The following is a 27,927-nucleotide window of genomic DNA, read 5'->3' on the forward strand; positions in this document are numbered from 1 at the left end:
TAATATGGTCACACACTCATAAGTGAAGGTTGCCTATCTAAAGGCTTCCAGGAGGCAAAGTATATATAATTTTTTAATATTTCGTATAAATATTGACCTAATTTAAAAGTTTAAAATTGTTATCGTCATTTACTTATTAGTCTTTATAAGCTTACGTTGAAAGCTTAACGCTATACGTCAAATATGAAAACTAGAAAATGTATCTTTAGACAATTCATGGCGCGCAAATTCCCCACACCATATTCAATCAGTATTTGCTAATAAGAGCACTGAGCGACTAACAACAAACATAATACATAATATAAAATCTTACCGATACTTCTCCTCGCTTACAGCCCCCACTCACTACATTTCCGCTGCTCGTGCAGTAAAACTTCAACACGACGCGTGAAGGTTTAGTTTATCACTTATTTACAACTAACTCTACTCAAAACAAATTTTTCAGACAGTGTCTACATATACCGCTGAATGTGCCTGGAAAATTACATTGTAGTGCGACACATACTGTAGGTGAATAAAAATGTGGAAACCCTTGAGCGAAATGCATACCTGAACATGATGCAGACGTTAGCCAATCCTTCAGGCTACGCTGTTGTATTTGACCACGAGCGACACATGTGCAGTGTTTCAAAGCGTTACAAGAGTCCTTCGCGGCCAGAACGCTGTTTTTTCGTACTGAGTGCATCATGTCAGAGTTCAACGCCACGGGCGAACTGTTGGTGCTCTTGTGGCGAATGATTACGTCACCTGGTAACCGAAGTGTTTCGTGCTTCAAGAGGCACCGTTTTGAAGATTTGTACCGCATATATCGAAAACCCAAAGGCATCAGCTGCGAAGTCACAACACATTCTAAAGTGTGTTTTCAATTGTCATGACAGACGGTCATCCAAGAGGTTTGTGACAGGAAATAAATGAACGACTGCTGCCAAAATCACCTCGGAACTAAATACCACACCCGCGAACGCTGTCAGCACGAAAACAGCACGCCTCTTGTTTCATACTGTTTCCATCTTCTGGCCGAATATTCGTCCACGAGTGAAACATGTCGGGGGTTCGTTGATGACTTGAGCAACTATATCGTGGTATTTCAAGGGCCTTGTTGTTGCTCTGAAACATCGTTTGACTGCCAAGAATGATGACGGTTTTGATTGATCAGTTCTTCCCTGGTACAACGTATGTTTCCCGAAGGTGATGTTGTGTTCCAAGACGACAGGGAATCTATCCACACGTCCAGGACTGTTTTCGGGAGCAAGTGGGTAAATTGTCTCATCTCCACTAGACATCACAATCAAAAGATCTCAGTGTTACAGAGACTTTGTGGCCCACTCTTACTTTGGAGAGAAGGGTACGTGATTGTCTGTCATTTCCATCATCGGCTTCCTGAACTTGTCGCTATTTTTCAGGAAGAATCCCATGAAAACTATACAGACTGTGTAGTTATACACTGAAGTGAGAAAAGTAATGGGATAGCGATATGCACATCTAAAGATGGCTGTAGTATCACGTACACAGGGTATAAGACGACAGTCCGTTAGCTGGGCTGTCATTTCTACTCAGTTGATTCATGTCAACAGGTTTCCGACATGCGCCGGGAATTAACAGACTCTGGATGCGGAATGGAAGTTGGAGATAGATGCGTGTCACATTCCATTCCACACATCGTTAGGGAGTAGAATATTCCGAGGTCGAGAGTGTGCCGAGAACACCAAATTTTAGGTATTACCTCTCATAATGGACAACGCACTGGGCGACGGCCTTTACTTAACGAGCCGCAGCAGTGGCGTGTGCATAGAGTTGTCAGTCCTAACGCACGAGGAACGCTGCGCTCAGTTATCAATGCGGTACGCACGACGAACGTTAGGACAGTGCGGCGAAATTCGGCGTTAATGGGCTATGACCCAGGCGATCGACGCGATTGTCCTTGCTAACAGCACGATGCCGCCTGCAGCCTTTTGAGCTAGTGACCATATCGGTTAGAACCTATGTTGTTGTTGTTGTGGTCTTCAGTCCTGAGACTGGTTTGATGCAGCTCTCCATGCTACTCTATCCTGTGCAAGCTTCTTCATCTCCCAGTATCTACTGCAACATACATCCTTCTGAGTCTGCTTAGTGTATTCATCTCTTGGTCTCCCTCTACGATTTTTACCCCCCACGCTGCCCTCCAATGCTAAATTTGTGATCCCTTGATGCCTCAAAACATGTCCTACCAACCGATCCCTTCTTCTAGTTAAGTTGTGCCACAAACTTCTCTTCTCCCCAATCCTATTCAATACCTCCTCATTAGTTACGTGATCTACCCACCTTATCTTCAGCATTCTTCTGTAGCACCACATTTCGAAAGCTTCTATTCTCTTCTTGTCCAAACTAGTTATCGTCCATGTTTCACTTCCATACATGGCTACACTCCATACAAATACTTTCAGAAACGACTTCCTGACACTTAAATCTATACTCGATGTTAACAAATTCCTCTTCTTGAGAAACGCTTTCCTTGCCATTGCCAGTCTACATTTTATATCCTCTCTACTTCGACCATCATCGGTTATTTTACTCCCTAAATAGCAAAACTCCTTTACTACTTTAAGTGTCTCATTTCCTAATCTAATTCCCTCAGCATCACCCGACTTAATTTGACTACATTCCATTATCCTCGTTTTGCTTTTGTTGATGTTCATCTTATACCCTCCTTTCAAGACACTGTCCATTCCGTTCAACTGCTCTTCCAAGTCCTTTGCTGTCTCTGACAGAATTACAATGTCATCGGCGAACCTCAAAGTTTTTACTTCTTCTCCTTGAATTTTAATACCTACTCCGAATTTTTCTTTTGTTTCCTTCACTGCTTGCTCAATATACAGATTGAATAGCATCGGGGAGAGACTACAACCCAGTCTCACTCCCTTCCCAACCACTGCTTCCCTTTCATGTCCCTCGACTCTTATAATTGCCATCCGGTTTCTGTACAAATTGTAAATAGCCTTTCGCTCCCCATATTTTACCCCTGCCACCTTTAGAATTTGAAAGAGAGTATTCCAGTCAACATTGTCAAAAGCTTTCTCTAAGTCTACAAATGCTAGAAACGTAGGTTTGCCTTTTCTTAATCTTTCTTCTAAGATGAGTCGTAAGGTCAGTATTGCCTCACGTGTTCCAACCTATACAACTGGAAAACCGTGCCCTGGTCACATGAGTCCCGATTTTAGTTGGTAAAAACTGAAGGTAGACCCCACGAAGCCGTGGACACAGGTTGTTAACAAGGCACTGTGCAAGCTGGCGGTGGCTCCATAATGGTGTGCCCTGGGTCCTCTGGTCAAACTGAATCATAATTGACTGTAAATGCTTATCTTGGCTATTTGGACACCATGTGGAACCATTCATGAACTTCATGTTAACAAGACAACGATGTAATGTTTATGGAAGACAGTGCGCCATATCACCGCACCACAATTGCTCGCGATTGGTTTGGAGAACATTCTGAACATTTCGAGGGAATGATTTGGTCACCCAGATCTCTCGACAAGAATCCCACCGATTATTTATAGGACTTAATCGAGAGGTCAGTTCTTGCACAAAATCTTGGACAGACAACACTAGAGAGGCAGCATGGCTCAAAATTTCTGCAGGAGTCTTCCAACAACTTGTTGAGTCCATGTCCCGTCGAGTTGATGCACTACGCCGTCAAAAAGGGGGTACCACATGGCTTCTGTTACCTCATTGTACACTGCAAGATGACTGGAAGCTGTTTTGAATGCCATACCTTATTAGGCATTTTAATGAGTTGTGTTTTTGGTGTTGTCATATAATTGTCCACCCCCTGTAGTTGAGAAGATATGATGTTATAAACGTTGAGAGGAGTGAAAAACTAACCATCCTTATAACGCAGCGCAAATTACACTTACTATACTCATGCAGTTTCTATTGAGAAAGCACTCAGCGGCCTCCAAGAAACTTTTAATGTATTATCGTAGTTTGATTCTATGAAGAATTAGGGCTATTGACAAGGTATGTGGCAAGCAGAACAAGTTCTGCCACAGATCACATCTGTCAACTCTTGTTGGTTCCCGTACAGCACGGCCGGTAGGTCGGTTCAAAGGTCGAAGGAAGGTAACGCACGCAACTTCGAATAGGACACTGTCCAATAAAGCACAATAGTGATCAAAAGAAACTTCACAGACAGTAGTGTGAAGCATGTGTATGTACCACTAGATCAGGGAATACTGTGTGCTGTAACGATCCGCGATCACACTCCTATCGTGCAAGTAAACATCTGTTGACTACAAGTTACTCAGTATTCCTTTCGCTCATTTAATGGAAAACTATTATCTTGAAGTCTACTCAGCATCTCACTAACGGCTATGGGCCTGACTCAGCTTTTTCTAGAGGGACAAAGAGGTCAATATGAAGGATTCAGTAGAATGGGAAGTGTCGTCAAAGTCCTGATGCAAGCCGAAAACGTGTGTTTCTTTGCGTGTAATGTGAACAGTGACCGAAGATGACTCGTTTGCAAATATTTATAAAAAGAACTCAACGTGTTAATTCAGATCTACATGAGATAATATCGCTGTATGCAATAATTGTTAAAGTTTTTAAAAATTGTTTCCTTTGTCTGTTAAGACGGCTCGTCTGGATGAATAAACCAGCAACCAAAAACTAATTTGATTGTATCATTTTTTGGCACCCAAAGCACAGAAGGATATTCGTGGTATAATCTAGTAAAACATTCCATAATTTATTAAGGCTGGTGTTGTTGTGTTCTCCAGTCTGAAGACTGGTTTCGTAAAGCTTCCCATGATAACATATACTGTGTAAGGCGTAAGTCCCCTCTGGCTACGCTCTTAACCAACAAATCACAGCGGAAGAAAGGAACGTAGCAGTCTGGTTCCAATCATTTCAATTTCCTCTGCCCTCTTGTGACACATCCTTCATCTAAACGTTCTGATTCCATTTTGTTTAAATTCAGATAGCTATCGTGGTTTATAATTTTTGCCTTCTACTGCTCCTCACCGTACAACAAAAGTTACCCTCGAGTTCTCCACACCTGTCTTCTCATCCTGTCCGTTCATCTGGTTAGTGCTTTCCGTAGACTCCTTTAGTCGACGGTTTTGTACATAAGCTTCTGAACTCTTACCAGTCCGTATAATGTTAGGCATTTTTTTGTGAAAAATCTTTGCCATATTACAATACGTAATGAATTGTAGGGAAGTTTCTCTCTTTTAGGTCTAGCGTACTTGCTAGAAGTATCAGCTCACATTCAGTAAACCGATTCCCATGTCAGTCGAAACTGCAGGTCGTTTCAACTGATTTGAAAGCGATAATCAGTGCTAGAGATAACAAAGGCAGAAGAGGCAAGCTCAAGATCCAGAACGTTCCTCACCTGGTTATTTAATTAGATACATGTGAATGCAGAGATAAAATACAACGGCGAGATTCCATACTCAGAAAACAGACTTTGGTATCTTAAATTTCCCTTACATAAGGCCTGCGGCTAAACAACTGTACATTTCACGTTGCCGGTTTACTGTCTTTGAGACGTACTTTGGATGGACAAAAAGTTGACAGGTCCCCTTCGCTCCACATTCTTCCCAGATGGCTGTTTCTGACGCCCTCTTGTCCTGTTGCATTTACACATTCACTAAATTTTTATTGTTTTCCTTTATTGTTATTATATGAAATTATCGACGCCTTCTCAGAATTCTTGCAGAAAACAAGATATAAAAGAAATCCATCGAAAACTTCAATAAGTCTTTGATATATTTCGTCTTTACCACAATGAACTCCATCTCTTCAAACTGCAGAAAGTGGTACTGGAAATACACTCATGATCCTGCAGATACTGTATATTATCCGTCTTTCCCTATAGCTTAAAACCATTTTCCTGATAATTCCCAACACTGTGAATGATTTTATAGTGACGAACACATTTTGTAAGTCGACAAATCCTATAAGCGTATCTTGATTTAAGTGTTACTTGCATTATCTTGTGCAATGTTAGAACAGCCTCTCTGATGCCTTTAAATCTCCTAAAGGCAAACCAGTCATTATGTAACACATCCCCAGTTTTTTTTTCCATTCTTGTGTGTATTATTCTTTTCAGTGACTTTGAACTCATTGTGCAACAGATCACGCGCACATATCGTTCCTTACAATCTTCGGTATTGTGTGTGTGATATTTTTCTGGAAGTCTGATGGTATTCATCCAGACTCATAAATTCTACAAAACAATTTGGATAGTGGTTCCCACAATGATTTTAGAAATTCCGAAATGTTACCTATGCTTCGCGCCATATTTCATCTCAAATCTTCTAAAGCTTTGTTAAATTCTAATTCTACATGTATTAGGACTTCCAGAATGACTCAGACTTATTCTGTCGCACTTTCAGACAGTTCGTCGCCCTCGTAAAGACCTTGATCTTTCTCCTTCAACTCTCCTTCCGCTTTCCCTCCGATGTTTCTGGAAATCTTGACGCCTTTGCTTTTAATTCACTTAGCCAACATTTTACTCGTAACTGGCGAACATAAGTAAAAATCGAGAAATCAAATCAGTTGTAGTAGGAACCACGCCACCACAGATTTGTTGTTTGATAATAAAATGCCACAGTCGCTGTCATTTTTTGGATTAAAACACTGTTTTAGTTTGTAATAGAAAAATACTTTCTACAGAGAGATAACGGCCAGTGCAGCAGAATGTTTACAACGAAAAATCAGACATCATTAGGTTTCGCTATTATCTCCTATACTCTTTTCCCTGTTCGTTAATCCTATTGTAAAAACCTAGTATATACTGATGACCTCCATCGAACTTGAATAGAAATTTAGAGGATGTCAGTAGTGACTCGTGCACACTTTCAAAATGGGAACGGAAACTATTGTTAAAGCTCAAACCATCTAAAACCAAAGTAGACCTCGTTGGTCATTCTAGGCTAACTAGACGAAAGGTTATAATAGCGATGTTCTCCTGCGAGATCTCGCTGAGGAAAGCTCACGTCGGCTGGAAGTGGTCATGAGCGCATGTGTTCGATATACCTGTGACGTTCAACTCAGTAATAATTTTCCACTACCTAAGACATAGCTACTCTGGCTACGTGCAGACAAGCGCAAAGATCCCCATACTCTCTGTCTGCCCTACTGTCTTATCAATGTGCACTGTCTGACATATCTCTCTTCGACCTTAACGCTCTTTTCTGAACAGCATGGCTAAAAAAGACCTGTTGCCATGAGAGCAAAATACTGTGCGTCCCTCTGCTATATAGTTAGCCTAGAATGACCAATAACGTCCTCACGGGTTTTAGATGGTTTGAGCTTTAACTCTAAATTTCGTGCCCATTCTGACAGCGTACACAAATAATTACTGACGTCCTCTATACCTGTTTCCTAGTTTGATGGTTTTTCACTCAGCCGCTTTCTCGAATTCCTTTTCACTAAGAGGATTGCGACTTTGGAATAATCTCCCTCATTATATTAGAGACCTGAGCAAAATCTCCAACTTCAAAAGAGAGTTAATGATATCTTTACTGAAGCAAGAATAATGTGTACATTTGACCCTTACGTACTCGATACACAGCTACATCCTTGTTACCAACCACCACTTACTCGCTTACGAGCTGTTTGAGGCAGTCTACCTATATTTACCTCTTTCAGAACTCGCTTTATCAGAATATATTACTTTCATACACCTGTCATTACTTTTATATCTATCTGGGTCACTGTTGGTGGCATTAGGGGCAGCGGTGTCAGCAGCAGCAGTAGTAGAAGTACTGCTAACATCAACTTCGTTAGTTCTTAGTACGTTTTAAACACATTGTCTCTACATGCATTCGAATAATTTTTGATTCTATTAATGCTATTTTATTGCTATTTGCCATGTAAAATATTTTTATTTCTTGGATAACTAAACTTGGCAACAGAACCGTAATCGTCTAACATTCGAACACGTAAGTTTGAAATTTGGCTCAAAGGTGCTCGAAACCTTCCCCTGTAACGGTGCAAAAGCGTGGCGCCCTGCGGCTTTATCCAGGCTCCACGACACACCAAACAACAAAATGTCGACACATGCAGAAAGATGGCCAGAGCTCAAGTGTTCGTGTGATGTATAAGGTGGTCTAATGATGTCACATTCGCACCAAATATTTCCCTAATTGTACCCAACGGCACCGTAGATGGGTCACACGATTGTATGGTCGTTAGAGACACTCCTATCCACATTCCACACGTTCTTCAGACGCCGCTGCGATGGACGTCAGAACCGCGACGCCCAGAGCTGAAATCACGTGGTTAGTTTTCTTATGAGTGGCTAAGGAAAACACTGCAGACACACTACTGCTCAGAGTCGAGACGAAAAATGCAGTGGCAAGGATTCCTTTAAGATCCCTCAGTTCGACAGAACCATAAGTGGCACCTATCCACTTTTACTGAGTATTTTACAAACATGAATTTCCAGACCTAGGTACATGCAGGCAGGCAACTGGGCAGGCAGGCAACTGGCCACAGGGGTGTGTCAAGCCACTGCGTACCTGCAGCTACCTTGGGCTTCTTCGCAGGTGTAAGGTCACAATTTAAAAATATTCAATAAAAGTGAACTAGTGCCATAGAAGATTTGGCCGAACGTGGGAGGTCTTAGAGGAATCCTTTGCCTTTTTATTCACGCATGTGTCCTGGCGGACCCTTACATGATGACTCCACAAAAGGGTATAAAACAAGAGAACCGAGAAAATGTAAGGATTCATAGCTGCTTCAGATCACTTTCAAATTTCGTTGAATGATTTCAAGTGGTTTATGCCCATCAGAATAAGAATTGCAGTCGATCTGCAGTCCAGGGGGGTGAGTTACGTTCAAGAGGCTGCAGAGGGATGAATCGCCCATGACATGTCAGCAGTGCCACAAGCAGGCAATAACGTCGTGGTTTTGTTCATCACACTGCGAACTGTCGTTTCCGACTGGGAAATGCGTTGGAATCAATGTTGCAAGTAAAGTTTTGGTTTCATTGAAGCCCTTTGTACACTACTGGCCATCAAAATTGCTACACCAAGAAGAAATGCAGGTAATAAATGGGTATTCATTGGACCGATATATTATACTAGAACTGACATGTGATTGCATTTTCACGAAATTTGGGTGCATAGATCCTGAGAAATCAGTACCCTGGACAACCTTTATACGCCTGGGCATTGAGTCAAACAGAGCTTGGATGGCGTGTACAGTTACAGCTGCCCATGCAGCTTCAACACAATACGACAGTTGATCAAGAGTAGTGACTGGCGTATTGTGACGAGCCAGTTGCTCGGCCAACATTGACCAGACATTTTCAGTTGGTGAGAGATCTGGAGAATGTGCTGACCAGGGCAGCAGTCGAACATTTTCTGTATCCAGATACGCCAGTACAGAACCTGCAATATGCGGTCGTGCATTATCCTGCTGAAATGTAGGGTTTCGCAGGGATCGAATGAAGGGTACAGCCACGGGTCGTAACACATCTGAAATGTAACGTCCACTGTTCCAAGTGCCGTCAATGTGAACAAGAGGTGACCGAGACGAGTAACCAATGGCACCCCATACCATTAAGCCGGGCGATACGCTAGTATGGCGATGACGAATACACGCTTCTAATGTGCGTTCACCACGATGTCGCCAAACACGGACGCAACCATCATTATGCTGTAAACAGAACCTGGATTCATCCGAAAAAATGACGTTTTGGCATTCGTGCACCCAGGTTCTTCGTTGAGTACACCATCGCACGCGCTCCTGTCTGTGATGCAGTGTCAATGGTAACCGCAGCCATGGTCTCCGAGCTGATAGTCCACGCTGCTGAAAACGTCGTCGAACTGTTCGTGCAAATGGTTGTTGTCTTGCAAACGTCCCCATCTGTTGACTCAGGGATCGAGACGTGGCTGCACATCCGTTCAGCCATGCTGATAAGATGCCTGTCATCTCGACTGCTAATGATACGAGGCTGTTGGGATCCAGCACGGGGTTCCGTATTACTCTCCTGAACCCAACGATTCCTTATTATGCTAACAGTGATTGGATCTCGACCAACGCGAGCAGCAATGTCGCGATGCGATAAACCGCAATCGCTATTGGCTACAATCCCATCTTCATCAAATTTGGTAGCGTGATGGTACGCATTTCTCCTTACACGAGGCATCACAACAACGTTGCACCAGGCAGCGCCGGTCAACTGCTGTTTGTGTATGAGAAATCGGTTGGAAACTTTCCTCGTGTCAGCACGTTGTAGGTGTCAGCACCGGCGCAAACCTTGTGTGAATGCTCTGGAAAGCTAATCATTTGCATACCACAACATCTTCTTCCTGTTGGTTGAATTTGGCGACTGTAGCACCTCATCATCTTGGAGTGTAAGCAATTTTAATGGCCACTAGTGTATCAGACGCTGAGGTTTTTACGTTTTGGTTCTAAACGGCGGTGATTTAAGAGCTGGGGATCACAATTCTGATCTCCATCGCAGAGACGTCAAGTGAAGGAGCCAAATATTAGTAAGCTGGGCTGTGAAAGTTTTTCCATCGTGTGACACGTCCACAGTGGCGCCGTCTTACTGTCTGAAGCATCGTCGAGCCCGGGGCTGAGCCATAGGCCGCCACGATTTTGCACCATTACAGAGAAAGGTTATAGACACTTTACTGACAATTTCCAGACTTGGGCGTCGGAAAAGGAGACATTTATGAGGTTTCGAAATGTATGTGAAAAAGTACTGTGTATGTTAAATCCTCGTGCGATGTAAGAGACAGCTTGAAGGCCGCAATGAATAAATAAACAAACAGTAAACGGACCCTTCGAGCTGAGGGAGGCGTACCTGTCCGGGAGGGTGGTGTCGCGGTCGGCGAGCGCTGCCTCCAGCTGGTTGCCGTCTCGCTTGCCGAAGCCCCGCGCGGTGGAGAGTGCCACGTTCTTGAAGCCCCGTATCGTGCGGGGGCGGGAGCCGCGGCCGTAGTGAGCCGCGGGGGCGGCAGCGGCGGCGGCGCAGAGGGCGGCGAGGGCGACCAGCAGGCACAGGGCGGCGGCGGCGCAGCGCATCTCTGCAACACCCAAACACACACCTCACTCTCCAAATCACCTCGCACTGCAGCGCAACGGAACTTCTGCATTACGACGGTGATGCTAAAACTGCACAACGTTGGCAGCAGAATTCTGCCTCCACCCTGCTGCCCTGTCATGTTGTTGATGTGGTCTTCCATACATGGCTACACTCTGGGCACATACCTTCAAAAAAGACTTCCTAACACTTAAATCTATATTCCATGTTAACAAATTCCTGTTATTTAGAAACACTTTTCTTGCCATTACATATTACTGTACTTTTATATTATCTCTCCTTCGTCTTTCATCAGTTATTTTGCTGCCCTAACCTAATTCCCTCAGAATCATCTAATTTAATTGTACTACTTTCCATTATCCTTGTTTTGCTTTTGTTGATGTTCATCTTATAACCTCCTTTGAAGACGCTGTCCATTCCGTTCCAATCCTCTTCTAAGTCCCTTGCTGTCTCTGACAGAATTACTGCTACCATATCATCGACAGACCTGCAAGTTTTTTTTCTCCCTGAACTTAATTCCTACTCCAGGTTGTTCTTTGGTTTCCTTTACTCTAGAGATAACATCGGCGGCAAGCTACAAGCCTGTCTCACTCCCATCTCAAACTTCGGTTCCCATTCATGCTCCTCGACTCTAACTACCGACTGCTTTCTGTACAAGTGGTAAATCTCTTAACCGTTCACGCCAGTACGACGCTATCATCGAGCAGGAACGTTTACAGTTTATTTGTACGGTTTTGAAATATGTGACAAAATTAACTCTCCAGCGAAGCCCTTGATTCGGAGTGTAATACGGTTTCTGAAAAGTAGTGAGTCCATTGTAGAAATACGATGATCAGCTTTTACTCGCTAAGACAAGAATGACAAAGAGATTTTGAACTACAGTTTCACTGGCAACTAGACCTGCTTTCCTCATAAAATCTCAGAAACAGAACGTCAACGAATAGAATGACTTCCATTTAAGAACCCCAACAGTAACGAAAAAATTCATATCTTAGCACCAAGAAGGCTATGGTCACAGTATATCGTGTGCGAAAGGGAACCCTGATCAACGACTTTAACCCTACAGGAGAGGGTGCATAGGTAGTGGCCTCCTGACGGCGTCGATTGTTGTCTAGTGGCAGTTTGCTTCTTCACAATAACCAACAATTGTTCTTACTTTGTTGTGTTCTACAAGTCTTGGCCTCAACGGACTACCAACAATTTCCCAGCCTGAAGGATTTTTTGGGCGGTTAACACTATCGACAACATCCTGGAAGTGGACGTTAGTGACTTTTTCAACAGGTTGGCGGCAACTAAGTACGCAAAAGGCATAGGGAAGCTTGTGCAGTGCCATGAAAAATGTTTGAATGTCTCATCTCTGGTGACTACGTTATTTAGAAAATAGTCTCCTTCAGCTTCATATTGGTCCAGCAGGTCCCGACAAATTTCCATTCGGTGAATTTTTTGTTCTGTAAACATCCTCGGGACCCTTGCGCATATACTTTGCGATAACCAAGATAATCCAACATTGTTTCCAAGGATTTACAGCCAACAATCAGCTTTGCACACAATTTTCTGGTCTTTATTCGTCGATCAGCACGGATGAGTTAATCAACATGCACTTCATTGCGAGGGAGGATTGCTGTGCAGGGTCGACCAGGTCGTGGCATTTCACGCACACCCTTCTCACCACCTTCAAAATGGCGTGTCCTTCGCCTCACATTGTTCACATGTATTCTATCGTTTCCATACAACTTTAGCATAACATGCGTCGATGGATTTCAATTGGCACAATTTCTTTAGCAGTGGGAAATCCAATCACACATCGCTGTTTTACACGCGCGTCGATATCAGACTCCATTTTGGAACACTGCTCTGCTGGCGCCAACTACCACAGAACGACAGAACCACCAACAGATGAGAGGGGAAGGTTCAAGCACTAGCGCTACTTGAAGAACATCTGACATGGACATACAAAGTCACCACAAAAAAGTAGGAGGCATTCCTTTCGGTATGATCCTCGTGCAGTTGCAACTGTTCAGTTCATGCTGGTCGTTAGTAACTTCAGATTACAAAATTCCAGGACTTGGAACTCGCCGGAGACCGTCATTACGCCGCATTCTGGATTCTCGAGCGGAACCAGCCGTGAACCGATTCCGCCTCGTGGATTTACAACTAGAGCCAGTGGGCCAGCCAGTTAGGATGTTGTTTTTTGGTGGTTACCGGGCTGTTACCCATGTCCCACCTGAGATAGACGCTACATATACACTTAGACAACACGTTCTCACATTTGAGCTCGACTTTACTCTAAACGCAGGCAGATGGACTGCAGAAGGACATCCGACCACCAACTATCAGTAACATTTCCAGAATCCATATAAGAAGGCCGACTCCGTAGACAAACGTAGAGAAGAAGTAGGGAAGCAGATGAAGAAGAAACCTGTAGGAGTTCTGGGAAGGGCTGAGTGCACAATCTGTTGCGTAGGTACCTACACTCCTGGAAATGGAAAAAAGAACACATTAACACCGGTGTGTCAGACCCACCATACTTGCTCCGGACACTGCGAGAGGGCTGTACATGCAATGATCAAACGCACGGCACAGCGGACACACCAGGAACCGCGGTGTTGGCCGTCGAATGGCGCTAGCTGCGCAGCATTTGTGCACCGCCGCCGTCAGTGTCAGCCAGTTTGCCGTGGCATACGGAGCTCCATCGCAGTCTTTAACACTGGTAGCATGCCGCGACAGCGTGGACGTGAACCGTATGTGCAGTTGACGGACTTTGAGCGAGGGCGTATAGTGGGCATGCGGGAGGCCGGGTGGACGTACCGCCGAATTGCTCAACACGTGGGGCGTGAGGTCTCCACAGTACATCGATGTTGTCGCCAGTGGTCGGCGGAAGGTGCACGTGCCCGTCGACCTGGGACCGGACCGCAGCGACGCACGGATGCACGCCAAGACCGTAGGATCCTACGCAGTGCCGTAGGGGACCGCACCGCCACTTCCCAGCAAATTAGGGACACTGTTGCTCCTGGGGTATCGGCGAGGACCATTCGCAACCGTCTCCATGAAGCTGGGCTACGGTCCCGCACACCGTTAGGCCGTGCAGGTGAGCGCCACAATCAGGACTGCATACGACCAAGGCACACAGGGCCAACACCCGGCATCATGGTGTGGGGAGCGATCTCCTACACTGGCCGTACACCACTGGTGATCGTCGAGGGGACACTGAATAGTGCACGGTACATCCAAACCGTCATCGAACCCATCGTTCTACCATTCCTAGACCGGCAAGGGAACTTGCTGTTCCAACAGGACAATGCACGTCCGCATGTATCCCGTGCCACCCAACGTGGTTTAGAAGGTGTAAGTCAACTACCCTGGCCAGCAAGATCTTCGGATCTGTCCCCCATTGAGCATGTTTGGGACTGGATGAAGCGTTGTCTCACGCGGTCTGCACGTCGAGCACGAACGCTGGTCCAACTGAGGCGCCAGGTGGAAATGGCATGGCAAGCCGTTCCACAGGACTACATCCAGCATCTCTACGATCGTCTCCATGGGAGAATAGCAGCCTGCATTGCTGCGAAAGGTGGATATACACTGTACTAGTGCCGACATTGTGCATGCTCTGTTGCCTGTGTCTATGTGCCTGTGGTTCTGTCAGTGTGATCATGTGATATATCTGACCCCAGGAATGTGTCAATAAAGTTTCCCCTTCCTGGGACAATGAATTCACGGTGTTCTTATTTCAATTTCCAGGAGTGTATGTCCGAAATCGTAGCTTTTGGAATAAGTGTCCACCTTATTAGTTACCATTGAAGCCAATTTCGAGACGAAGCAACTGCCCCAGCAGTACGTCAGTAAGTATTTAAGAACCTAATGGTTATAGGTCGAAAACAATATGGGTTCTGACTAGGGTCCCTGTTCAAGTTTTTTCTACCCATTCCCTTATACTAGTTCTAGAAGCTCGTAACAGCAATTAAAGAACATAATCCATAAAAATCTGCTGTTAGAAGGAGACAGAATGTTGTGTGGTTTTTCACGTTTTAAGTAACGTAAATGCTATTTATGTGTCAACATAATGACACAGGAACTTCCTTTCTCTGAAAGAGAGCACACGTTAATGTGGAAACACTATCAAAAATGTAAAACATCCCTATTGTGAAGTAACTGTCTCAAAGAGCTTCTTCTAGTTGAGACTAGACCACTACGTAGGACACGATATTACACTACGGACTTCTATGTCATTCCAAAATGAATATTTCAAAGGGAATGACTACCAGTAGTTCAATGTTCCCTTTGAAATAGGTCGTACAGCGGTGTATGTACGTAGATGCAGTTTTTGTTTAATCCAAATAAAATGCACCTCTTATCACAGTTTATGGTCATATATAATTACCTAATGAAAGCATTTTTTGACTTAGTAACAAGCTTTGAGTACGTTAGCGCCTGTAAAATTTAACTAGAGAATGTGGCTAACTGTTTCACCGTTACAAAAACATCGTCCAGAGGGCAGTGTTGCCCTGACATCCAACTTCAAAACATCCTAGCATATGTAAGTCTAAGATGGTTAGGATAGACCGATTCCAAAACTGCTTTGCAGACATGTCCGCAAAGCACTTTCGAAGCAATCTGCAACTTCTCATCATTACATCGCAAGAGAAATACTGCACCTCCTGTGTAGGTAGAGATTTTGATTCTTATAACAACGCTTTGTCAGACATTAACTGTTTTGTATGGTTTGATGGATTTCTGGAAACTCGCTAGTGTAATGAATTTCCATTGTCAAAAAACTACGCACTCGAGATCTGCACTTTGTAATTCCTTTTCCATTGAAATATTTCGAAACATTTCGGTGTTGTCACTTTATCTTCAGGTGGCATGAGTCTGAGAAGCTGTGAATCACTCAACTATCGTTGTTGCAACATATGCAACTCTTCAGGCTATTTCTCCTAAGAATCGTAGGCCAAATTTTCTATGATGTAGCGACAGATATTTGCAATTTCGTTTTTTCAGTATCTAACTAGAATCATTCCAAGCAAATATTCCTTGTCACATCTTCGATGCGACATCCAGTGTCGATGTAAAGAATTGGTTTGTTCCCCGTTGCAAATAAAATGTCTTTTTAACCATATTTTATGTGTCCATTCAATAGACCGATTCGCCGGCCGGAGTTGCCGTGCGGTTCTGGGCGCTACAGTCTGGAACCGAGCGACCGCTACGGTCGCAGGTTCGAATCCTGCCTCGGGCATGGATGTGTGCGATGTCCGTAGGTTAGTTAGGTTTAATTAGTTCTATGTTCTAGGCGACTGATGACCTCGGAAGTTAAGTCGCATAGTGCTCAGAGCCATTTGAACCATTTGAACCAATATACCGATTCCAGAATAGTCTAGTGCGATGTTCGTTGTGTGGATATGTATTAACACGAACAGTAAAGAACGAAGAATAACCAGTACTCCAACATGAACTGGACAGCACTGCTGCATGGCGGCAGCAGTCAACGTGGGCCTGGGCGGTGTTGTCGTTGCTGCAGTGCGGGTTTTCCTTCGTGTTTAACACTCTTGATCGAGAAAACAAATATCGCGCTGGAATAGTACGGGACCGCTCAATCGAATGGGCACGTAAAATTGCGCTTTAAAGCTCATTTTATTTGTAACGGGAAACAAACCGAAGCATTTCGCCCACACTGGGCTTCGCGTAAAAGACGTGATGAGCAGCATTTGTTTGGGCTGAGTCCAGCTATACGCTGCACGAGCTAAATTACAAATATATGCCGAAACACCAGAGAAAATGTGGCTGACAACCCAAAGGTGAGAGCCTGTATATGCGTTCGGACTTCATGTAATAATCTGAATGAGCTACCATGCTGTTCTTAGTTTGTGGTGAGGGGGGGGGTGGGTGATGTTTTCTTTTGCAGGACGATTCCCCATTGCTGGCCATCCATTTTCAGTGTCTAAATACTTGCTTTCTCGTCTCTCCACTCGAAGGGGCACGCACAGAAAATTGTCAGTAGTTGCAGTGAAGACTACCTGTAGGTCTATAAGTACATTCCTTCATAATAATTTCGTGTCACCCGCCATTTAGTCAGACGGAACTGTGTTGCTATGCGTGGAGCGTCGAGTAATTATGAAAACCCTGAAGTCACTCTGTACGTACATAATGTGCTTTGTAACATTCCTCTCGGAATAAATGTAATACTAAAGTTTAATTTAGCAGTTACCAATATGCCAATAATAGATACCCCTCTATCCCTAAATGTGAAACACTACTTGAAATAAAATGATGTGCAACATACTTAACGAACCAGTGAATATAGAGCTTACCGCAACGTCATACGTAGCGAGATTCTAAACAGCTATCACCCGACATTTCCTATTTCATTGTGCTACAAATGAATGAGAAACAAATTGAAGTATTTGCTCAAAAATAAAATTACACTTGCCACACAACATATTTTCATAACAGAATTTATCAATCATTTACCTCGACATTTGGAGAGGGGTTGGGGTTGGGTTGGGTTGTTTGGGGGGGGGGGGGGCAGACAGCGAGGTCATCGGTCTCGTAGGATTAGGGAAGGATGGGGAAGGATGTCGGCCGTGCCCTTTCAAAAGAACCATCCCGGCATTTGCCTGGAGCGATTTAGAGAAATCACGGAAAACCTAAATCAGGATGGCCGGACGAGGGGTTGAACCGTCGTCCTCCCGAATGCGAGTCCAGTGTGCTAACCACTGCGCCACCTCGCTCGGTTACATTTGGAGATGATAGCTTTCAACGTGCCTATGACCGTCCCTAGGAGTTTAATGCAAGATCATGAACGTTATCACCCGAAATAAAGAATTACCCCGGATTAAAACTAGTTTTCTTTTTTAATATTATAAATACAGCAACATTATGGGGAAAGGACTCCAGCATAAGAGACAGAAAACAATTTTTGGAGTCCTTATGGAGATATCAGAGTTTTCGGAGTAGAGAGATGAACTATCCAGCTAAAACTTCCTTCCTAGATAGACGACGAAAATCTGCTTCGCTGCGTAATAGCCAGTGCTCAACAAAATGTTATCACCTCTGATGACAGTGGTAGCCCGTATCTTCTTGAAGTGTGACCATTTTCCTTACATGAAGTTACACGTTCATTGGCACTCCGTACGACAGCAAAACCCTTCAGACAAACAAATGACACCACAGCTTTTAACAAGCTACTTCTTCTCGTGCTGTGACTAGTTTCCTTATTATTTTTACCTGTATTACAGATCCGTGTGGTATGTGTATCTGTGCGGTGAACTAACACTCCACCAGCAAGTAATCGATATACTGTAGCCATCTAAGACTCCTTCTTCCCTTCAAAGAGTAGGCTTATAGCCTTTCGTCTTCACAAAATCCTCGTCCTTGTCTTCTTGCATCTCTCTTTCCTTTAGGTCTATAGTCTATTACATGTCTGACTATTCTCTCTACCCCCCCCCCCCTCCCATTAATTCAGTAGACTTCGTACACTTTGTTATCCTATATTTCATACTTTCATTTATACAAAATATAAGTAATTCTATCTTTAATTCAAAATTCTTTATTTGATCTCCCGGAGTACATACTTTCCCATCCATTAAAAATTTAATCTCAACCGGCTGTACCAACCTTCCACACGGAGCACGTCCATATCTCACCACTAACTTCTATTATCAGCCGCACGCAGCTGACGTCAGCAAGTGTATGGGCCTGAAGATGACGTTGTTACAACGTTGAAACTAGTCGCCAAAAGAAAATCGACACCTTATATACGGCTGGAGGAATTTCTTCATTTTTAAAATAAATTTATACCAGCTGACGTCCCACTGTCCTAGATTTCAACTATGGAATTACGAAGAGTATCCTCTTCTTGTCTTTCTTTGTTATTGTCCTGGCTTCACTTCCTCATGTGAGCATAGGAGTGGCCAGAACAGTAGCAAAGAAAGACAGAAAAAAGATACATTCAGTTGAAATTAAACTGTTAAGGAAAGTGAAAGGATGTACTATGAGAGATCACTTCCTTATGTGAGTATAAAAGTTGCCATTATTTTGCAGAATTTTGTCTTTGTTTCTTTCCTGATTTTGTTGGCTAAGGTTCTATGTACGATGCCACATATCTTTTGAAACCTGAATAACTTATTGGATATGTCAGTGTCTTATTCATCCCTAACAACACGTCTGAATAGCTGAGAGTGAGGCACCATTTCAACTGATTTCCATTTAGCGTTATTGTAGAACGTAACAGGTATTTTCCTTTAAAATCCATAACTTTGTCTTATTTCCTCATATTTTCAAGTTACTGAATTTACCTGTTAAGTCCAAGGGATGTAGTGTAAATTATAAATCATTCTCCGTCTCTTTTAAATAATCAGCGAAGAGCATTGTATTTAAATGTGTGTTTCTAGGAATTAATTTTATTCCTGGGTTAACTTCCTGTTTCCATTGTGTAACAATGTTGGCAGTATTTCTCATGCATTTCATACTCCCCTGTTAATTCCCCCTGGTTATTTACATACAAACTTATTATCACTTGTATTAGATAATTCGGATAACCTCGTCCTTCCATTATATTCCACAACATATACCTTTTCAACCTATCGAAAGCGTTTTCATAATATACAAATGCTGTATGGTTCACGAGATTATGCTCTCGTCTTTTTTAAATTATCTACCACTCTTCCGCGCAACGGTAACATTCACAATGCATGATGTACATTTCTGAAACCATTTTCTTTCGAAGTAAGAGGTCGTCACCTACTCTTTTCAGTCTGTTGTTAGTTATTCGCACATATGATTTATAGCCAGTATTCGGCATATTTATTCCTCTGTAATTTTCACAAACATTTCCAGTTTTCTTTTTTTTGTGATGTCACCTCTGCCACTCTCCAAAAGTCTTCAGTTTTTAACATAAATTTAATACATGCAACAGCCTCAATCCTAATGTTAGTCTCGGCATTTGATAAGTTCTGTATCAATATTATCGGGTCCTGTTGCTTTTCTATTCTGCCTCAGCAACTTTAATGCTACTTTTATCTTGTCCAATGTAACATATTCATCTTTGTCCTGGTCTATTTTCGTTGGATGAGTTATATCATTGCTTTTTAACGATACGGGTTGATATGTTTTATCCAAGTTTGTCTGTTACGTGTAATCATGACTAATTTTTTCCTGTCTATTACTTCAGAAGTTTAAAAGACCTCTTTTGTCTGCCATACAGATCATTTTCGATATCTCTCCATCCGACGGTTCTTCATACGCTTCTCTCACTATTTTCTTAGCACAGTCACACTTTTTGGTACCACTCTATCGTTTCTTCTGTATTGTCCATATCTGTAAGGTAAGGTTTTTGTTCCTCCTTAATTGCATTTGTTACATCTTCATTTCTTATTTTGATTTTCTCCTCCTAAATTACTTTTTCGTCCCTATCGCATTCGTCTCAACTTGGATCACACGTGCCTTTATGATTTCCTATTATATACTTATATTATTTTCTGTAAATTTGGTTTGTATATATTGCGCGAGTCGCAGTCAGGACAGACTTCTTATACTGCCTTGTTGCAGGAGGTAGACTTTGAAAACTTCATCTTCGAGTTTTGTATTTGAAATAGCTTTTTTTTCATGCATCTAGTAGTCAGGTTTCCCTTGGCAGTAGCCAGGAAATGATCTACGTCGCTATCTCTATGAGGTTTTTCATCTTATACTAGTCCTACGGGTTTTCTGTTCGCTGTGACATAGACAATAATCTATCTGCAGTTCATTGCTCTCCATTTGAATTTTGCATATCCTTCATTCTAAAGAAATTATTGGTAATTTTCATTTGATTATGTGTTAGAAAGTGTTGTAATTCGTGTAAATTGTTATTTATTACCTGCTCTCAAATTGTTCCTATTGATCCAGGTACCGGCATCCATGCATGTGCATTAAGGTCTCCTCTTAGATAATCTTTTCTGTTTTGGTATAATTGTTTTTGAATATACTCAAGGACACTTGAGTGTCTTCTCTCCTTTCTCCCTTAGGGGTATAAACAGGTGTTATTGTGAGATAGATCCTCCCTATTTTTACATTTACTGACACTATTCTTTCATTTACGAAGATAATGCTGTGAATCTTGTTTTCCCATTTGTTGTCGGAATTGCTATTTAGACTTCGCTCTAGTCGTTGGGATCACTCCTCTATAAACCGTTACATAAACATCCAAATCCTTTTCCCTTTTAGTTTCTTTTCCGTTGATATTCGTTTCGCAATTTATTGTTGAATATTTTGAGTTCTTTCGACAAAAGAAATCATTCTGCCTTTCAAAATTGCATTCAGTTGTTCTGAAATGACGATGTTTGAGGCGCCGAAAGCTGCTCTCCATGATTGCGAAAATGATTTTCCTGTACAGATTGACAAATTGCTTCTCACAACTCGATAAAGAAACTGATACCGTGAGGGTCCACTTGTAAAGCTTTAGCCTCGACATTAGAACACTTCAAGTTTATCTGCTTCAGTGACGATTAAGACTTACACAATAGCGCTCGCAGTAGATAATAAGTTGCTAGAAACGAGCCTGTGCACCTTGTATTTTAATGTACAGCCGGATTCACCTGTGCGTCAATTTCCCAATTTATACCACGATGCATAATGATGTTCCGTCAAGGGGAACTGCAACATGAGACAGTTAAGGGGATCCGGAACGCCCTATACTTGCAATGTTAAAATAACGCTTATAAATTACATCTTTCCTCACAAAGTATTTGAGGTAGGAAGTTGAACTTTTTATAGATTATTTATTGGAATATGGGCTACAAACAAGGATTTTACAAAATTTTAGTTCAGTTATTAAAGATGAGTTTTTTTTCAATTGTAATGAAAATTCACAACATTTTTTTTGCAATTTTTTATTTATATATTCAAAAATATACAGTTTTTTGGAAAAAGGCTGTGTTAAATTATGCAGAAGGTACTGTGTAACATTTACTGAAAGTTTGAAACAAACATGTTTGGAAGATCCTTAGAAAACATGTAATTAGTATGAGAAAATAAAAGTTTTGGGAATCGAGCGACAAAGATTGGATTAACTTTTTAGTGCATTCCAGGTCCATAGTATGGATTATCTTCATCCTCTGCAAACTCCTCCTCCTCCAGCTTCCTCTTGTTCCTCCTCCTGTTTACTCTTGCTTGTATTTCTAGACTCTTTACAGCCCTGTCTGCAGCCCGAAGGCGTTCCTTGTCTAAAGCAAGCACCGCTCGTACCATGTTAGAACCTATCTTCATTCCCATATTTCTAAATACCTTGCACCTTACAATGTTGCCATCATTGAAAGTCGCAACAGCAACTTTACTTTTACTCATTATTATACTTCAACAAAACAGACACTCAAGAAACAGAATTAATTACGAATATTTTCGAGATAACGACAGAGTAAATAAACATGAAACAATCGACAATCACACCAGCGATATATATTGAACCATCACAGGTTAGCCACAACACATACTTTATCTCACATCACTAAAATGTACCTGATGAACACGGACGTTAATAATAACACCATTTGACAGCAGTTTAACAGCGCCACAGTGGGTCACGCCCATGTAGAACACATTTCAAAAAAAAATTTAAAAATAGTTGTGGTCTTCGGAATTGAATAAATTATATATCTATTAAAAGGTAATAGTCTGCAGATTCAGAAAACGCAAAAAAGTAAAAATTGAACTTTTCATGATTTTGAGCCTTTCCGGAGCCCCTTAAGGACAATCTAATCATCGTGAGTGAAACAGCTGACCACGACGCATGGCGCTGACACTGAGAAGTGCAGGTACCTCATGGGCACGCCTATTTAAAGACATACACTCATGTTCAGAAAAAAAAACAGAACACGTTGAACGACTAGAGACAGGACGTTCATATTCATAGGTCATGTACATTAATATTTCCTGCAGAAATGATTTGCATCTCAGACGTCTCGGTTCTACGTGCATCCTGTTGCCTAATAGGCACAGGGCCCGCCGTGGTACATAAATCGTCCCTGCTTGCTGCCTTCGACGAGTATAAGGCGCGAATGGTGTCGTGTGGTATAGCCGCCCATGCTGCTTTCATCTTGTTCCAAAGTTCATCTGTGGTGGTTGGCGTTGGGTCACAGCGCTGCAGCCGTTGTTTCTCCATAACCCACAATTTTCGATTGGCGACAAGTCTGGTGAATTGGTGGGCCAGGGCGAAGGGCTATCCTATGATACCAAGAAGGCATGTGTTCGTGCAGCGACACGAGATTGTGCATTGTCTTGCTGTTAAATGGCATCTGGAGTGTTGTGCAAGAAGGGTGTGGACACGTGTCTCAAGGTGTCATTCTCGTAGGTCGCACTGGTCACAGTGCCCTCGACACGCACCAACTGTGATTTGTTGTTGTTGTTGGGGTCGTCAGTCCTGAGACTGGTTTGATGCAGCTCTCCATGCTACTCTATGCTGTGCAAGCTTCTTCATCTCCCAGTACGTACTGCAGCCTACATCCTTCTGAATCTGCTTACTATATTCATCTCTTGGTCTCCCTCTACGATTTTTACCCTCCACGCTGCCCTCCAATACTAAAGTGGTGATCCCCTGATGTCTCAGAATATGTTCTACCAACCGATCTCTTCTTCTAGTCAAGATGTGCCACAAGCTCCTCTTCTCCGCAGTTCAATACCTCCTCATTAGTTATATGATCTACCCATCTAATCTTCAGCATTCTTCTGTAGCACCACATTTCGAAAGCTTCTACTCTCTTCTTGCCTAAACTATTTATCGTCCATGTTTCACTTCCATACTTGGCTACACTCCATACAAATACTTTCAGAAACGACTTCCTGACATTTAAATCTATACTCGATGTTAACAAATTTTTCTTCTTTAGAAACGCTTTCCTTGCCATTGCCAATCTACATTTTATATCCTCACTACTTCGACCATCATCAGTTATTTTGCTCCCCAAATAGCAAAACTCCTTTACTACTTTAAGTGTCTCATTTCCTAATCTAATTCCCTCAGCATCACCTGACTTAATTTGACTACATTCCATTATCCTCGTTTTGCTTTTGTTGATGTTCATCTTATACCCTCCTTTCATGACACTCTCCATTCCGTTCAACTGCTTTTCCAAGTCCTTTGCTGTCTCTGACAGAATTACAATGTCATCGCGAACCTCAAAGTTTTTATTTCTTCTCCATGGATTTTAATACCTACTCTAAATTTTTCTTTTGTTTCTTTTACTGCTTGCTCAATATACAGATTGAATAACATAGGGGTTTGGCTACGTAAGATAGATACTGCCTACAGGAAAATTAAAGAGACCTTTGGAGAAAAGAGAACAACTTGTATGAATATCAAGAGCTCAGATGAAAACCCAGTTCTAAGCAAAGAAGGGAAAGCAGAAAGGTGGAAGGAGTATATAGAGGGTCTACACAAGGACGATGTACTTTAGGACAATATTATGGAAATGGAAGAGGATGTGGATGAAGATGAAATGGGAGATACGGTATTGCGTGAAGAGTTTGACAGAGCACTGAAAGACCTGAGTCGAAACAAGGCCCCCGGAGTAGACAACATTCCATTAGAACTACTGATGGCCTTGGAAGAGCCTGTCCTGACAAAACTCTACCATCTGGTGAGCAAGATGTATGAGACAGGCGATATACCCTCAGACTTCAAGAAGAATATAATGATTCCAATCCCAAAGAAAGCAGTTGTTGACAGATGTGAAAATTACCGAACTATCAGTTTAATAAGTCACAGCTGCAAAATATTAACGCTAATTCTTTACAGACGAATGGAAAAACTGGTAGACGCCGACCTCGGGGGAGATCAGTTTGGATTCCGTAGAAATATTGGAACACATGAGGCAATACTGACCTTACGACTCCCTCTTAGAAGAAAGGTTAAGGAAAGGCAAACCTACGTTTCTAGCATTTGTAGACTTAGAGAAAGCTTTTGACAATGTTGACTGGAATACTCTCTTTCAAATTCTAAAGGTGGCATGGGTAAAATACAGGGAGCGAAAGGCTATTTACAATTTGTACAGAAACCAGATGGCAGTTATAAGAGTCGAGGGGCATGAAAGGGAAGCAGTGGTTATGAAGGGAGTTAGACAGGGCTGTAGCCTCTCCCCGATGTTATTCAATCTGTATATTGAGCAAGTAGTAAACGAAACAAAAAAAAAAATTCGGAGTAGGAATTGAAATCCATGGAGAAGAAATAAAAACTTTGAGGTTCGCCGATGACATTATAATTCTATCAGAGACAGCAAAGGACTTGGAAGAGCAGTTGAACGGAATGGACAGTGTCTTGAAAGGAGGATATAAGATGAACATCAACAAAAGCAAAACGAGGATAGTGGAATGTAGTCGAATTAAGTCGGGTGATGCTAAGGGAATTACATTAGGAAATGAGACACTTAAAGTAGTAAAGGAGTTTTGCTATTTGAGGAGCAAAATAACTGCTGATGGTCGAAGTAGAGAGGATATAAAATTGCCAATGGCAAGGAAAGCGTTTCTGAGGAAGAGAAATTTGTTAACCTCGAGTATAGATTTAAGTGTGAGGAAGTCGTTTCTGAAAGTATTTGTATGGAGTGTAGCCATGCATGGAAGTGAAACGTGGACAAGAAGAGAATAGAAGCTTTCGAAATGTGGTGCTACAGAAGAATACTGAAGATTAGATGGGTAGATCACGTAACTAATGATGAAGTATTGAATAGAATTGGGGAGAAGAGGAGTATGTGGCACAACTTGACAAAAAGAAGGGACCGGTTAGTAGGACATGTTCTGAGGCATCAAGGGATCACAAATTTAGCATTGTAGGGCAGCGTGGAGGGTAAAAATCGTAGAGGGAGACAAAGTGATGACTATACTAAGCAGATTCAGAAGAATGTGGGTTGCAGTGAGTATTGGGAGATGAAGAAGCTTGCACAGGATAGGGTAGCATGGAGAGCTGCATCAAACCAGTCTCAGGACTGAAGACCACAACAACAACACCTCCATGGATTTTAATACCTACTCTAAATTTGTCTTTTATTTCTTTTACTGATTGCTCAATATACAGATTGAATAACATAGGGGATAGGCTACAACCCTGTCTCACTCCCTTCCCAACCACTGCTTCCCTTTCATACCCCTCGACTCTTGTAACTGCCATCTGCTTTCTGCACAAATTGTAAATAGCCTTTCGCTCCCTGTATTTTACCCCTGCTACCTTCAGAATTTGAAAGAGAGTATTCCAATCAACATTGTCAAAAGCTTTCTCTAAGTAGTTGTACCGAATAGCACCCCACACAGTAGGGCTGTGAGTTGGCGCTGTATGTTTAGTACGAAAGCAGTCACTGCAATGCCGCTCCCCCTGTCTGCAGTCAACCAAAATGCGGCCATCGTTTTCAAACAGACGGAACCTGGATTCGTCCGAAAACACTATCTGATGTCATTTTTGCTCCTAGTGACTTCGTTTCACACACCATTGCCGTCTAGCGTATTTATACACATTCGTCAAAGGTGGGAGGAGAACCTATGCCATAAGAAAAGGCGACGGACTGTCATCCTTGATAGTGTAAGATGTGTTACGCTGTTCCACTGTTGTGCCACCGCCGCGGAGGACGCAGATCTGCTCATCAGTGCTATTCAGATGTGTCGATCTTCTCGGGAGCTGGTCTGAGTGGTGCCGTCCGACCCATCTCGGCGTGTTCTACAGCCTTACGTGAACCATTTTGCACAAATCCGCTGCAGTGCCGGAAGACTTCGTCCAACACGAGCACCAGTTTCCCAGATAGATGCATCACTTCCTCGCATGTCAACAATGCGCCCTCTTTCAAAGTCACCGATTTGACGATACGATTCGCGCATACGTCTGAGAGGCATCCTGCACGTCCGTTCAAGTCATAATGAGCCGTTAACTTCTGCTTACAGCGACAACGAGAGCCACAGGCACGTTTTACCGGTAGATGGTGTTGCGCCGCGATATCGATGTTGACCCTGAACCCGCTGGCCGACGTGCTTCAAATGCTAATCATTTCTGCAGAAAATAGTACTGTACATGTCCCGTGGACATGAACGTCCTATCTGTATTCGTTCAAGGTGTTCTGTTTTTTTTTTTCCGAACGTGGGTGTATTACGTTAGCCCTAATAAAGAGCCGGCCGGTGTGGCCGTGCGGTTCTAGGCGCTACAGTCTGGAACCGGGCGACCGCTACGGTCGCAGGTTCGAATCCTGCCTCGGGCATGGATGTATGTGATGTCCTTAGGTTAGTTAGGTTTAATTAGTTCTAAGTTCTAGGCGACTGATGACCTCAGAAGTTAAGTCACATAGTGCTACGAGCCATTTGAACCTAATAAATAACATGGCAGAGGATACTTCGTGCACCAAATTAGTTCCCAATTTTCCTTTTTCCATTTGCATACCGCTGATTTGTTCTTTCAGATAATTAAGGCACTTCTACATTGCCCTAAAATATGTTTGTGTGGGTCTATGTAGTCTCGATGGCCATCGGAGAACCTGCTTAGTCCTCCAGAACACAAGACTGTTTGCCATGTGCCACCTATAGCACATAACAGTGAAATAGGTTGGTACTGTTGTTATGAAACAAATAAAAATCACTTCTTTGCGTTTTTACCATCTCATTAGACGAGGCCGCTAAGGGACCCTTTTACTTTGGTTCTGGACTCTGTGACTATGTTGGCGGTGAAACTGTCACAACCAGTTTTTGCCCTCCAAGTGTATAATTTCTCATCACTAGGCGTTGCAGTAACGTCTCTCTTTAAATTCCACGGTACTATTCCCATGGAATGAGAGCATGTGACACTGTTGAAGACGATGATCCCATCTGATACCGAAGTAAAGCTATGCGATATCCTTGGTGCTAATCGAAAACAGTGTCACCACGCTCTGAAAATACTCAGCACAGTCAATTTA

At 42.7% G+C, this 27,927-nt stretch overlaps 1 protein-coding gene across 1 annotated transcript in view; it reads right to left on the reverse strand.

Annotated features, from left to right (window-relative positions):
• Positions 1-27,927, reverse strand: part of LOC126176745 (allatotropins-like) — a 355,383-nt gene that overhangs the window by 9,069 nt on the left and 318,387 nt on the right. The window contains exon 2 of the mRNA XM_049923914.1: positions 10,802-11,024. Within this exon, the coding sequence (XP_049779871.1) occupies positions 10,802-11,022 (221 nt within the window). The 5' untranslated portion in view covers positions 11,023-11,024. The remainder of the gene's footprint in view (positions 1-10,801; positions 11,025-27,927) is intronic.

Source organism: Schistocerca cancellata, chromosome 3, assembly GCF_023864275.1.
Source record: "Schistocerca cancellata isolate TAMUIC-IGC-003103 chromosome 3, iqSchCanc2.1, whole genome shotgun sequence".
NCBI classification, from domain to species: Eukaryota; Metazoa; Arthropoda; class Insecta; order Orthoptera; family Acrididae; genus Schistocerca; species Schistocerca cancellata.